General features: G+C 47.5%; 1 protein-coding gene across 1 annotated transcript in view; it reads right to left on the reverse strand.

The window, feature by feature from the left end:
- pgm2l1 (phosphoglucomutase 2-like 1) overlaps positions 1–14,094 on the reverse strand; it is a 174,181-nt gene that overhangs the window by 69,736 nt on the left and 90,351 nt on the right. Inside the window, exon 7 of the mRNA XM_038818972.1 lies at positions 2,296–2,485. Coding sequence (XP_038674900.1) covers positions 2,296–2,485 — 190 coding nt within the window. The remainder of the gene's footprint in view (positions 1–2,295; positions 2,486–14,094) is intronic.

Raw genomic sequence — 14,094 nt, forward strand, 5'->3', positions numbered from 1 at the left:
AAATAGGAGTCTGATGTAGGAGTCCTTGTTTTCGAGATGCTCTAGGGATGAGTGTAGGGCCAAGGAAATGGCGTATGCTGTGGATGGTTGCAACGGTATGTGAATTGCAGTGGATCAAGGTGTTCTGGGAGTATGGAGGTGATGCGCTTCATGATCAACTTTTTGATGCACTTCATTACAACTGACGTCAGGGCCACCGGACGGTAGTCATTGAGGCAGGTTGCCTGGTTCTTCTTTGGTACCGGTATGATGGCGGTCTTCTTGAAGCAGGTAGGGACCTCGGAGTGGAGTAGGGACAGGTTAAAGATGTCCGCGAATACCTCTGCCAGCTGGTCCGCGCAGGCTCTGAGTGCACGACCAGGGATCCCATCCGGGCCTGTCGCCTTTCGAGGGTTCACTTTCAGGAAGGCCGATCTGACTTCGGAAGCTGTGATGGTGGGTATGGGTGAATTATGGGCTGCTGGGGCACTCGACAGTGGATTGTTGGTTACCTGCTCAAACCGAGCATAGAATGCACTGAGTTCATCAGGGAGGGGTGCGCTGCTGCCAGAGATACTGCTCGGCTTCTCTTTGTAGCTCGTTATGTTGCTTAGTCCTTGCCACAACCGCCGAGAGTCTGTCTGTGACTCTAGCTTGATCATTATCCAGATCATTATCCTGGGTCTCTGGATTACTCGTCCCCCTCTCTAAGGTGGAGGACAAATGTGAAAAATGCCAGGGTGGCCCGGCCAACCACACCCACATGTTCTGGCCATGCTCCAGATTTGTCAGGTTCTGACAGCGTTCTTTGAGAACAATGATGAGTGAGAGTACCGGAGGAAGATAGAGAACCTATTGGCATTGTGTAATGACAACAATCTTTCCCTCCACATCAGCAAAACTAAGGAGCTGGTCAGGAAGCAAAGTATCGTACACGCCGCCGTCTGCATCAACAGGGCTGAGGTGGAGATGGTTGACAGTTTCAAATTCCTAGGGTGTGTTCATCAGCAACAATCTGTCCTGGTCCACCCATGTCAGCACTACGACCAAGAAAGCACAGAAGCGCCTATACTTCCTCAGGAAACTAAGGGCATTCTACATGTCCACATTTGACACTTACCAATTTTTACAGATGCACCATAGAAAGCATCCTATCGGGCTGCATCACAGCCTGGTATGGCAACTGCTCGGCCCAAGACCGTAAGAAATTACAGTTGTGAACACAGCCCAGTCCATCGCCTCCCATCCACCCCCTTGGGAAAGCGGGCAGCATAATCAAAGACCCCTCCCACCCGGGATATTCTCTCTTCCATCGGGCAGGAGATACAAAAGCTTGAGAACGCACACTAACAGGTTCAAAAACAGCTGTTCCCCTGCTGTTACCAGACTCCTGAATGACCCTTTTATGGACTGAACTGATCTTTTCACACTGTATGTAGAACAATACTTTTCACTGTACTTCGAGACACGTGACAATAAATCAAATCCAAATCTCCAAGGTGGTGAGGATGAGGAGCCAAGGCCAAAGTGGCAGTCTTCGGGGTATCAGACCAGCCAGAACTCCTCATGGGGAGGGGGCCGACACCCTTGCCTCCCTAGTTGCCCAGCGAAGAATCCTGCTCGGCTGGCAATCAGCGGCACCGCCCAAAGCTGTAGACTGGCTGGCTGACCTGTCGGAATTTCTCCAACTGGAGAAAATCAAATTTGCCATCCAGGGGTCGGAAGAGGGGTTCCACGAGATGTGGAAGCCATTCACCAACTTGTTCCAGGATCTGTTTGTGGCCAACAGCCAATAGAGCGAGGGAAAGGGGAGTAAAAATCCACAAGACCACCTCGAAACACAAGGGGCACAGCTGTAGGGGGATAGAGTCAAGGACAAAAGGAGGGTCAGAGGGAGAAGCAACAAGCGGAGATGCACAAGCCAGGGCCAACAACAGGCAGGGCAGCAGAGGCAGACCAATCAAATAAGGCCCACAGTTATCGAAGGAAGACGAAACAGCCCATTGTAAATATGTATAGTGAGCCTCGCCTGTTCGTACTTTGGTTGACTTTTTAATTTTCTCTCTTGTCAAACCAGATCCGCACCAATTGCCTTTGTAAAATCATACTCGTGGGTACAACACCTGTAACGTTCAAACTAAAAACATACAATGTGAAACTAATAAAAATATTTTTAAAAAAGATAAATAGGAAATACTTGCCAGCTAATCTAATAAGCTTTATTGTTAGTAAATATTACTGCTATTAATAAAGCATTACAATTACTAACAAAAAGAAAACAGTAATTTGCTTTAAAAAGCATGAAAATTGTATTACCAGCACACATTCGCCCTCCTCTGGATTGGGACATTTGACAGTTGAAAAATCTGGATCTGGATCCTTCTGTTCTGGAACTGGAATGGGTGGAGTAAAGCCAAATGCCTTGAAAGCTGATTGCACATACTCGTGCCCAACACCATGAAAGGAAGTGTGCACGAACTTGAGTGATGTCTTTCTGTTCAGTTCTCTAAATGGTAGGAAACAAGCACCTCAGTGTAAAATGTTATGGGGGTGTGGGGTTAACACAGCACTCAGGTTAGGGATGGGAACAGGCTCAAAACTGGTAGTTAGACAAATAATATTTGCATGTGACAAGTTAGAGAAGCAAATTAGAACTCAAACTTTTTTTTAAATGTTGTATAGGGCACCAGCAGCTAACCATTGGCATTGAAATAGGTTGTTTGAGGGGCAGCACGGTGACGCAGTGGTTAGCACTTCTGCTGTCACGGCACCGAGGTCCCGGGTTCGGTACCGGCTCTGGGTCACTCCGTGTGGAGTTTGCACATTCTCCCCGTGTCTGTGTGGGTCTCACCCCCACAACCCAAAGACATGCAAGGTCGGTGAATTGCCCCAATTGGAAACAAATGAATTGGCAGTCTAAATTTATCCCCCAAAAATTGATTTTTTTGAGGGAGGAAGGTAGTAGAGAAGAGGAAATGGGAGAATGGATGAAAATGGAGAAGCGATCAAGGAACGGACCAAATGCATACCAATTATTCAACAAACAAGGAAAATCCAACAACGACTGATTCCGAGCTCCGAAGGAAGTACTTAGAACACCAAATGTTGGAGCTATAATATGGACTGTGGTGACTGAAATCAACATTAATTATAAAAAGCAAAAGTATTTTTTGTTTAAAACCTTAGATGAGAATCGAGAGGTTGAAAAAAGATTAAATTAGTCTTAGAAATGAGAAGTAGAAAATATCAGCAAAAGGATCAAAATAATGGGTTAGCTCTAATGTTAGGTGACTGATGGGTAAAATCATCAAAGTAGCATAAAGGCCAGGATTAATCCTCACGTGAGTATTACATTGTTTTGGGGCAACAACTGAGGAAATGCAATTGATTACAGCCTCCTGAGCTAGTGAAAGGAAGACATGTGCAGCAAATAAGAGTTGAAGAGAGTGCAAAAACAACCAGAATTTCTACTTCGGACTCCGGGAAGTGGATTTAGGAGGACAATGGGCGAAGACAGGATCAGAATTACTTGCATTTCAAGTGGAAATAGCCTGTCAGCGCTCACAGCTCAGGTTCATACCAAAGATTAGTCACCTAGGAAGAACATTTGCTCATTGACCTGTCCCCTGCAGCAGTTGAAGGCAGCTCATCCCCACCTTCCCAATTAGGGATAGGCAGGGTTTTGCATATGCGCACCAAAGAGCAGGCAGACATGTACAGTGCGTCTGCATTTGTTTGATATGGTCGCAGCCTTTATGAAAGCCGCTCGCAGATGGCATTGTTAAAAGCCAGCTGCAAGGGCAGCACGGTGACCTAGTGGTTAGCACAACCGCCTCACGGCGCTGAGGTCCCAGGTTCGATCCCGGCTCTGGGTCACTGTCCGTGTGGAGTTTGCACGTTCTCCCCGTGTCTGCGTGGGTTTCGCCCCCACAACCCAAAAATGTGCAGAGTAGGTGGATTGGCCACGCAAAATTGCCCCTTAATTGGAAAAAATAATTGGCTAATCTAAATTTATTTTTAAAAAGCCAGCTACTGCAGCTGTTGCCCGTGAATTTGCGCAATCGGAGAGGCAGGAGATTTTTTTAAAAATTCTGTACAATCTTCCTGCCTGAAGGGAGGCAGAGAGCAGGTCACAGCCCCTGAACATTGAAATCACGTGCTTTGAGTGCGATTGCGATTCCTCCATTTTGTCAGCATCAAACAAGCTAAGAGAAAATGGTGGAGCAAGAAGGTCGGCCGGGTTGGGTCGCGAAAGTTGGCCGGTGTGGGGCGCAAAGGTTGGCCGGTGTGGGGCGCAAAGGTTGGCCGGTGTGGGGCGCGAAGGTCGGCTGGCGTGGGTCCTGAAGGTTGGCCGGTTGGCAAAAATGGGTCCTTTGAAAAAAAGTTTGAAAAACATTGCCTGAGGCACAGCACAGGCCTAAGAGAAACTAAACTCTTTTTGTTGTGTGGTTGATTAACTCGAGACAGGAGTATTGTTGGAGGACCAGGCACCGGGGCAGCATATTGTTTAGGATTTCACACCTTGGAAAATTCAAGCAAATATTTGGGTAGGCCATCACTTGGAATGTAGGTACTGGAAGTTTCATTGTATTCAAGAGGAGACAAATCAATATCAGGACTAGAAGTCAGTCAGTGCTGAATCAAAAATGGACAAAATGATTCATGACATTTTACAAGACATTTTGTAACATTAACATACAGAAATAACAAAAGCAACAAGTCAAATTTACAGGACAAATTTACAGAATTATTTTAAGTGGTAACTAAATTAGTACATAAATATTATGTAGAAAACAAAATAAGATTTTTAAAAGCTGCTCAAGTCAAGTTTCTTTTTTAAAATTGAGAAACCTATTCAAGGGCAACAGTGCAAAATGGTGCTAACCCTTCATTTTTGATCTGTCCCCTCGTTCTAGCCTCTCCCACAGGGGAAACATCGACTCAGCCTCCACCTTGTCAATTTCCCTCAGGATCTCACAGGTTTCATTACGGTCACCTCTCATTCGCCAAAGGATACAAGCCGAGCCGGCCCAACCTTTCATCAGAAGGTAACTACCCCCATCCCATGTATCAGACGAGTGAACCTTCTCTGAACTACTTCTAACGCATTTGTATCTTTCCCGAAGTGAGGAGACCAAACTGTACACTGTCCTCGGGATGTGATTTCATCAATCTGTATACCTGCAGCAAAACATTCCTACTTTCACTTTCCATTCCCCTGCAATAGACATTAACATTCCTAATCACTGGCTGTACCTGAATACTTATTTATTGTGATTCCTGTACCAGGACACCCAGGTCCCTCTGTATCTCAAGAGTTCCACAATCCCTTTCCATTTCAAGAATATGCTATTTTTCTCGCCACAAATTCACATTTCTGCTACCTGCCAACTCTATTGCCCTATCTATGACCCTTTTTACAACTTACTTTCCTATATTTGTGCATTAGCAAATTTAATAATCAAACGTCCAATATCATCCAAGACAAGAACCTCAACGCAGTAGAGTCCTGGCCAGCTATCTCCACTACCTCCCAAAATGCCACAGCACAGTCAAAGTCCAATTGTTCTGCGGACACAAACTTGGTAACTCTGTCCCAGCTGAGGCCCACCACAGAAAAAGGGAAAGTGCTCTGTCACCATCTTAAAATGCCTGCACTGTGCTGCAAAACAACAACACCAATGGCAGGAGCATCACAGAGTAACACCTATCTCACACTTCCTAGGCAAAATTCACCAGCATACCATGGATTCTGGTCCATCAATTTAGACAGCAAAATGCTTCAAACCTGGCACAAGCCTCACATCTCTATTGGCCGATCACATTGCATGGCTTTATATAATTCCTCTTTAACATTCTTTTTCTTTTTTACACATTTAGAGTATCCAATTCATTTTTTCCAATTAAGATGCAATTTAGCATGGCCAATCCTCCTAGCCTGCACATCTTTTGGTTGTGGAGGTGAGACCTACACAGACACGGGGAAAATGTGCAAACTCCACATGGACAGTGACCCGGATCCTCAGCGCCGTAGGCAGCAGTGCTAACCACTGCGCCACCGTGCCGCCCCATAATTCCTCTTTAGCTTTCCGATATAAAATTCCAGGAACCAGGAGGAACAAACGTACATAGTAAGGGTCAGATTACTACCCACTCTGCCACATGGGGCAACAGATCACAGAGATCCTTTGTGTCATTTCCACCAGACAGACCGAAAAAGGAGGTGTCAATCTGGTGAAGCTACAACACAAGACGACTTGCATTCCAATAGCAGACGCAGCAAACAAAATACAGAGCGAAGCAATCCCAACGGATCAGATCCAAGCTCTGCAGTCCTGCCACATCCAGTCATACATGGCAGTGGACTGTTAAACAAAAAACAGGAGAAGAAATGTTCCACAAATGCCCCCATGCTCAATAATAGGGAGCCCAGCACAACGTGCAAAATACATGACAAAATACACTGACATCAATCCTTAGCCAGAAGTAAAGAAGATGATCAATCTGGACCTCCCCCTGAGATCCTCCGTATCACAGATGCCAGTCATCAACCAATTTGATTTGTTCCAGTGGAATCAAGAAATAGCTGAAGGCCCTGACAACATTTCTGCAATTGTACAGGGAGGGCACTTGTACTCCTGAACTAGCCACATTCCTAGCCAGGCTTTTCTAGTGCAGCTACAACACTGGCACGTACCCAGCAATGTATAAAGTTGCCCAAGTATATCTTGCGCACAAAAAGCAGGACAAATCCAACCCGGCCAATTAATGCTCCATCAATCTACTCTTGATTATCAGTAACGTGATAGAAGGGGCCATTGACAGTGCTAGCAAGTTGCAGATGCTCAGGAATAACCTGTTTTTGACACTCGGTTTGGGTTCCACCAAGCCCCTCAGCTCCTGGCCTCACTATAACCTTGGCCCAAATATGGACAAAAGAGATGATGTGAGAGTGACTGCCCTTGATATCAAGGCAGCATTTGACTGAATGTGGGATCAAAGGGAAATCAGGGAGAAAACTTTTCACTGGCTGGAGTCATACCTAGCACAAAATGAAGATGGTTGTGGTTGTTGGGAGGTCAATGATCTCCGGTCCAAGGCATTACTACAGGAGTTCCGCAGGGCAGTATCTTGGGCCAAATCATCTTCAGCTGCTTCATCAGTGATCTTCCTACCATCGTAAGGTCAGAAATTGGGATATTTGCAGATGATTACAGTGCCCAGCAGCAGCCACAGCTCCTCAAATATTGAAGCTGCATGTGGGCACCTGAACAACATTTAGACTTGGACTGATAAGCGGCAGGTCGGGGAAGGAGATCCTGAGGGGAGTGGAGGAGTATTGTAACTGTACTGGAATAAACCTTGTTCTTTAATTTCTACCATTGTCTATGCGTTCGACTTATCACTGGCAAGGAGGATTGAGTGGAGATGCTATCGACACCAGTTGCTATTCGGCCGGCCCACCTCGTCAAGGCTTCGATAGGCCCCACTGTTACCTGCCAGGAACCCTGGATCCTTTTAACGCAGGTACAGACGAGAGAGAGAGAGAGAGAGAGAGAGAATCAGTCAAGCTGGCGGTGGATGCTATGCAGACAACACTCGATGGCATGAGAAAGAGGCAGGAAGCCCAAGGGAAAACGATACACGAGCTGGAAAAGTGTAGAAGTCAGGTATTTTAAATACACTTAATATAGGTAAGTTAAATCCCAGTTTTAAAATGAAAGAAACATACAACTTCCAAACTCAGACATGTGTTTGGGAAAAACAGAACCACTGATAAAAACATCACTAGAAAAGAGTTCTGTATTCCTATTTCATTTTCATACTTTGACTTCAGCCTTTGACTTTTAAAGTTGTGTTCAGGCTATTGTCTCAGAAGATAATTCCTGTGATTCTCTGAAGAAAATCAAATTGTCTACAAACTACCTTTTAAATCATTTTCAAGTTGTAACCAATGAACTTCAAATAAAACAATTCTTATTTGCACCTGACAAGTTTTTAAACTTGAATTTCTACTGAGTTTCAACAATGTCTCAACAACAACCGGCAACTGTAAATTGAATAAACTTCACAAATTACAAGATACAACAAAAAGGCATTGACAGACGAGAGCGACTGAATGGGCACCCTGGAGCCAGAGATCAAGAGGTTGGTGGTGACCCAGGGGAGCCTGAAAGAGAATGTCGAGGATCAAGACAATCAATCCAGGTGACAAAATATCCGAATAGTGGGCCTGCCAGAGAATTGAGGGCAGAGATCTAACTGATTGAGTGGCCCAAATTCTGGACAGCCAGGTTGGAAGGGGCAGCTTCCCCAAGTCATTGGAAATCGACCAAAACCCAGGGCCTGGAGCAGCTGAGGGCGGAATATTCTGTGATCGTAATCTCTGACCATGCTCACGTTACATGGATGGTTGCAGACGAGCAGTGCCCAACAGCCCACATGGAGGTTGGACACAACCCTCTTGGCCGACAAGGTCTTCTGACAGAAAACATCACAGGCCATAGGGTACTATGTTACAAACAACTGGAATGGGGAAGTCTCACCTTCCACGTTCTGGGAGGCACTGAAGGCTGTGATGAGGGAAGAAATTATTGACTACAAGACCCGCAGAGATAGGAAAGAAGGGCAGCAGATCCAGCAGAGGGCAGCAGAGCAAAGCTACTGATCAGCTGTTCTGGGGGAATTTGCATACGTGCAGTGCGGTCAGCCTAAGTTGAAGGTGAACCGGCGAAGGAGACCCAAGGAGTTTGAGTGAAAGCAAGCATCCAGCAGAGGGCAGAAGAGCAAAGCTACTGATCAGCTGTTCTGGGGGAATTTGCATACGTGCAGTGCGGTCAGCCTAAGTTGAAGGTGAACCGGCGAAGGAGACCCAAGGAGTTTGAGTGAAAGCAAGCATCCAGCAGAGGGCAGCAGAGCAAAGCTACTGATCAGCTGTTCTGGGGGAATTTGCATACGTGCAGTGCGGTCAGCCTAAGTTGAAGGTGAACCGGCGAAGGAGACCCAAGGAGTTTGAGTGAAAGCAAGCATCCAGCAGAGGGCAGCAGAGCAAAGCTACTGATCAGCTGTTCTGGGGGAATTTGCATACGTGCAGTGCGGTCAGCCTAAGTTGAAGGTGAACCGGCGAAGGAGACCCAAGGAGTTTGAGTGAAAGCAAGCATCCAGCAGAGGGCAGCAGAGCAAAGCTACTGATCAGCTGTTCTGGGGGAATTTGCATACGTGCAGTGCGGTCAGCCTAAGTTGAAGGTGAACCGGCGAAGGAGACCCAAGGAGTTTGAGTGAAAGCAAGCATCCAGCAGAGGGCAGCAGAGCAAAGCTACTGATCAGCTGTTCTGGGGGAATTTGCATACGTGCAGTGCGGTCAGCCTAAGTTGAAGGTGAACCGGCGAAGGAGACCCAAGGAGTTTGAGTGAAAGCAAGCATCCAGCAGAGGGCAGCAGAGCAAAGCTACTGATCAGCTGTTCTGGGGGAATTTGCATACGTGCAGTGCGGTCAGCCTAAGTTGAAGGTGAACCGGCGAAGGAGACCCAAGGAGTTTGAGTGAAAGCAAGCATCCAGCAGAGGGCAGCAGAGCAAAGCTACTGATCAGCTGTTCTGGGGGAATTTGCATACGTGCAGTGCGGTCAGCCTAAGTTGAAGGTGAACCGGCGAAGGAGACCCAAGGAGTTTGAGTGAAAGCAAGCATCCAGCAGAGGGCAGCAGAGCAAAGCTACTGATCAGCTGTTCTGGGGGAATTTGCATACGTGCAGTGCGGTCAGCCTAAGTTGAAGGTGAACCGGCGAAGGAGACCCAAGGAGTTTGAGTGAAAGCAAGCATCCAGCAGAGGGCAGCAGAGCAAAGCTACTGATCAGCTGTTCTGGGGGAATTTGCATACGTGCAGTGCGGTCAGCCTAAGTTGAAGGTGAACCGGCGAAGGAGACCCAAGGAGTTTGAGTGAAAGCAAGCATCCAGCAGAGGGCAGCAGAGCAAAGCTACTGATCAGCTGTTCTGGGGGAATTTGCATACGTGCAGTGCGGTCAGCCTAAGTTGAAGGTGAACCGGCGAAGGAGACCCAAGGAGTTTGAGTGAAAGCAAGCATCCAGCAGAGGGCAGCAGAGCAAAGCTACTGATCAGCTGTTCTGGGGGAATTTGCATACGTGCAGTGCGGTCAGCCTAAGTTGAAGGTGAACCGGCGAAGGAGACCCAAGGAGTTTGAGTGAAAGCAAGCATCCAGCAGAGGGCAGCAGAGCAAAGCTACTGATCAGCTGTTCTGGGGGAATTTGCATACGTGCAGTGCGGTCAGCCCAAGTTGAAGGTGAACCGGCGAAGGAGACCCAAGGAGTTTGAGTGAAAGCAAGCATCCAGCAGAGGGCAGCAGAGCAAAGCTACTGATCAGCTGTTCTGGGGGAATTTGCATACGTGCAGTGCGGTCAGCCTAAGTTGAAGGTGAACCGGCGAAGGAGACCCAAGGAGTTTGAGTGAAAGCAAGCATCCAGCAGAGGGCAGCAGAGCAAAGCTACTGATCAGCTGTTCTGGAGGAATTTGCATACGTGCAGTGCGGTCAGCCTAAGTTGAAGGTGAACCGGCGAAGGAGACCCAAGGAGTTTGAGTGAAAGCAAGCATCCAGCAGAGGGCAGCAGAGCAAAGCTACTGATCAGCTGTTCTGGGGGAATTTGCATACGTGCAGTGCGGTCAGCCTAAGTTGAAGGTGAACCGGCGAAGGAGACCCAAGGAGTTTGAGTGAAAGCAAGCATCCAGCAGAGGGCAGCAGAGCAAAGCTACTGATCAGCTGTTCTGGGGGAATTTGCATACGTGCAGTGCGGTCAGCCTAAGTTGAAGGTGAACCGGCGAAGGAGACCCAAGGAGTTTGAGTGAAAGCAAGCATCCAGCAGAGGGCAGCAGAGCAAAGCTACTGATCAGCTGTTCTGGAGGAATTTGCATACGTGCAGTGCGGTCAGCCTAAGTTGAAGGTGAACCGGCGAAGGAGACCCAAGGAGTTTGAGTGAAAGCAAGCATCCAGCAGAGGGCAGCAGAGCAAAGCTACTGATCAGCTGTTCTGGAGGAATTTGCATACGTGCAGTGCGGTCAGCCTAAGTTGAAGGTGGTTTGTGGAAGGGCTGTTGGCAAGTGACAGATAAACCAGAAACACTTCGTGAGTGTTTCCCACCCTGCCTCCTCCTCTAACCAACCCCCCCACCCCACGGTGGCTGGGAAATGGGAGCAGGGGCCTGTCGTGAAGGTGAGTGAGTGCCTTTAAATTTGCTTAACTTTCAGCGGGAGTAGGGTTTGAGGTAATATCAGGTAAGCTCTTCCTTTCTTTTTCTTTTTCTTGTTTTTTTTTTTAAATCTAGAGGTGATGTCAGGGAATGCAGTACAATGCTCCTCCTGCAGAATGTTTGAGGTGAGGGACACCGTCAGTGTCCCTGCTGATTTCATCTGTGGGAAGTGCACCCAACTCCAGCCCTCAAAAACCGTGTTAGGGACCTGGAGCTTGAGCTGGATGAACTTCGGATCATTCGGGAGGCAGAGGGGGTCATAGATAGGAGCTTCAGGGAAGTAGTTACACCAAAGACTGGAGATAGATGGGTAACTGTAAGAGGGACTGGGAAGAAGCAGTCAGTGCAGGGACTCCCTGCGGTCGTTCCCCTGAGTAACAAGTATACCGTTTTGGATACTTGTGGGGGGGATGACTTACCAGGGGTAAGCCATGGGGTACGGGCCTCTGGCACGGAGTCTGTCCCTGTTGTTCAGAAGGGAAGGGGGCAAAGGAGTAGAACATTAGTAATTGGGGACTCAATAGTCAGGGGCACAGATAGGAGATTTTGTGGGAGCGAGAGAGACTCACGTTTGGTATGTTGCCTCCCAGGTGCAAGGGTACGTGATGTCTCGGATCGTGTTTTCCGGGTCCTTAAGGGGGAGGGGGAGCAGCCCCAAGTCGTAGTCCACATTGGCACTAACGACATAGGTAGGAAAGGGGACAAGGATGTCAGGCAGGCCTTTAGGGAGCTAGGATGGAAGCTCAGAGCGAGAACAAACAGAGTTGTTATCTCTGGGTTGTTGCCCGTGCCACGTGATAGTGAGATGAGGAATAGGGAGAGAGAGCAATTAAACACGTGGCTACAGGGATGGTGCAGGCGGGAGGGATTCAGATTTCTGGATAACTGGGGCTCTTTCTGGGGAAGGTGGGACCTCTATAGACAGGATGGTCTACATCTGAACCTGAGGGGCACCAATATCCTGGGGGGGAGATTTGTTAGTGCTCTTTGGGGGGGTTTAAACTAATTCAGCAGGGGCATGGGAACCTGGATTGTAGTTTTGGGGTACGGGAGATTGAGAGTATAGAGGTCAGGAGCACAGATTTGACATCGCAGGAGGGTGCCAGTGTTCAGGTAGGTGGTTTGAAGTGTGTCTACTTCAATGCCAGGAGTATACGAAATAAGGTAGGGGAACTGGCAGCATGGGTTGGTACCTGGGACTTCGACGTTGTGGCCATTTCAGAGACATGGATAGAGCAGGGACAGGAATGGTTGTTGCAGGTTCCGGGGTTTAGGTGTTTTAGTAAGCTCAGAGAAGGGGGCAAAAGAGGGGGAGGTGTGGCGCTGCTAGTCAAGGACAGTATTACAGTGGCGGAAAGGATGCTAGATGGGGACTCTTCTTCTGAGGTAGTATGGGCTGAGGTTAGAAACAGGAAAGGAGAGGTCACCCTGTTGGGAGTTTTCTATAGGCCACCTAATAGTTCTAGGGATGTAGAGGAAAGGATGGCGAAGATGATTCTGGAAAAGAGCGAAAGTAACAGGGTAGTTGTTATGGGAGACTTTAACTTTCCAAATATTGACTGGAAAAGATATAGTTCGAGTACATTAGATGGGTCGTTCTTTGTACAATGTGTGCAGGAGGGTTTCCTGACACAATATGTTGACAGGCCAACAAGAGGCGAGGCCACATTGGATTTGGTTTTGGGTAATGAACCAGGCCAGGTGTTAGATCTGGAGGTAGTTGAGCACTTTGGAAACAGTGACCACAATTCGGTGACCTTTACGTTAGTGATGGAAAGGGATAAGTATACCCCGCAGGGCAAGAGTTATAGCTGGGGGAAGGGCAATTATGATGCCATTAGACATGACTTAGGATGTGTTGGTTGGAGAAGTAGGCTGCAAGGGTTGGGCACACTGGATATGTGGAGCTTGTTCAAGGAACAGCTATTGCATGTTCTTGATAAGTACGTACCAGTCAGGCAGGGAGGAAGGGGTCGAGCGAGGGAACCGTGGTTTACCAAAGAAGTGGAATCTCTTGTTAAGAGGAAGAAGGAGGCCTATGTGAAGATGAGGCATGAAGTTTCAGTTGGGGCGCTTGATAGTTACAAGGAAGCGAGGAAGGATCTAAAGAGAGAGCTGAGACGAGCAAGGAGGGGACATGAGAAGTCTTTGGCAGGTAGGATCAAGGAAAACCCAAAAGCTTTCTATAGGTATGTCACGAATAAAAGAATGACTAGGATAAGAGTAGGGCCAGTCAAGGACAGTGGTGGGAAGTTGTGTGTGGAGGCTGAGGAGATAAGCGAGATACTAAATGAATACTTTTCGTCAGTATTCACTCAAGAAAAAGATAATATTGTGGAGGAGAATGCTGAGACCCAGGCTATTAGAATAGATGGCATTGAGGTGCGTAGGGAAGAAGTGTTGGCAATTCTGGACAAGGTGAAAATAGATAAGTCCCCGGGGCCAGATGGGATTTATCCTAGGATTCTCTGGGAAGCCAGGGAAGAGATTGCTGAGCCTTTGGCTTTGATTTTTAGGTCATCGTTGGCTACAGGAATAGTGCCAGAGGACTGGAGGATAGCAAATGTGGTCCCTTTGTTCAAAAAGGGGAGTAGAGATAACCCCGGTAACTATAGGCCGGTGAGCCTAACGTCTGTGGTGGGTAAGGTCTTGGAGAGGATTATAAAAGATACGATTTATAATCATCTAGATAGGAATAATATGATTAGGGATAGTCAGCATAGTTTTGTGAAGGGTAGGTCATGCCTCACAAACCTTATCGAGTTCTTTGAGAAGGTGACTGAACAGGTAGACGAGGGTAGAGCAGTTGATGTGGTGTATATGGATTTCAGTAAAGCGTTTGATAAGGTTCCCCACGGTC

This window comes from Scyliorhinus canicula, chromosome 14 (assembly GCF_902713615.1).
Source record: "Scyliorhinus canicula chromosome 14, sScyCan1.1, whole genome shotgun sequence".
Taxonomy (NCBI): Eukaryota; Metazoa; Chordata; class Chondrichthyes; order Carcharhiniformes; family Scyliorhinidae; genus Scyliorhinus; species Scyliorhinus canicula.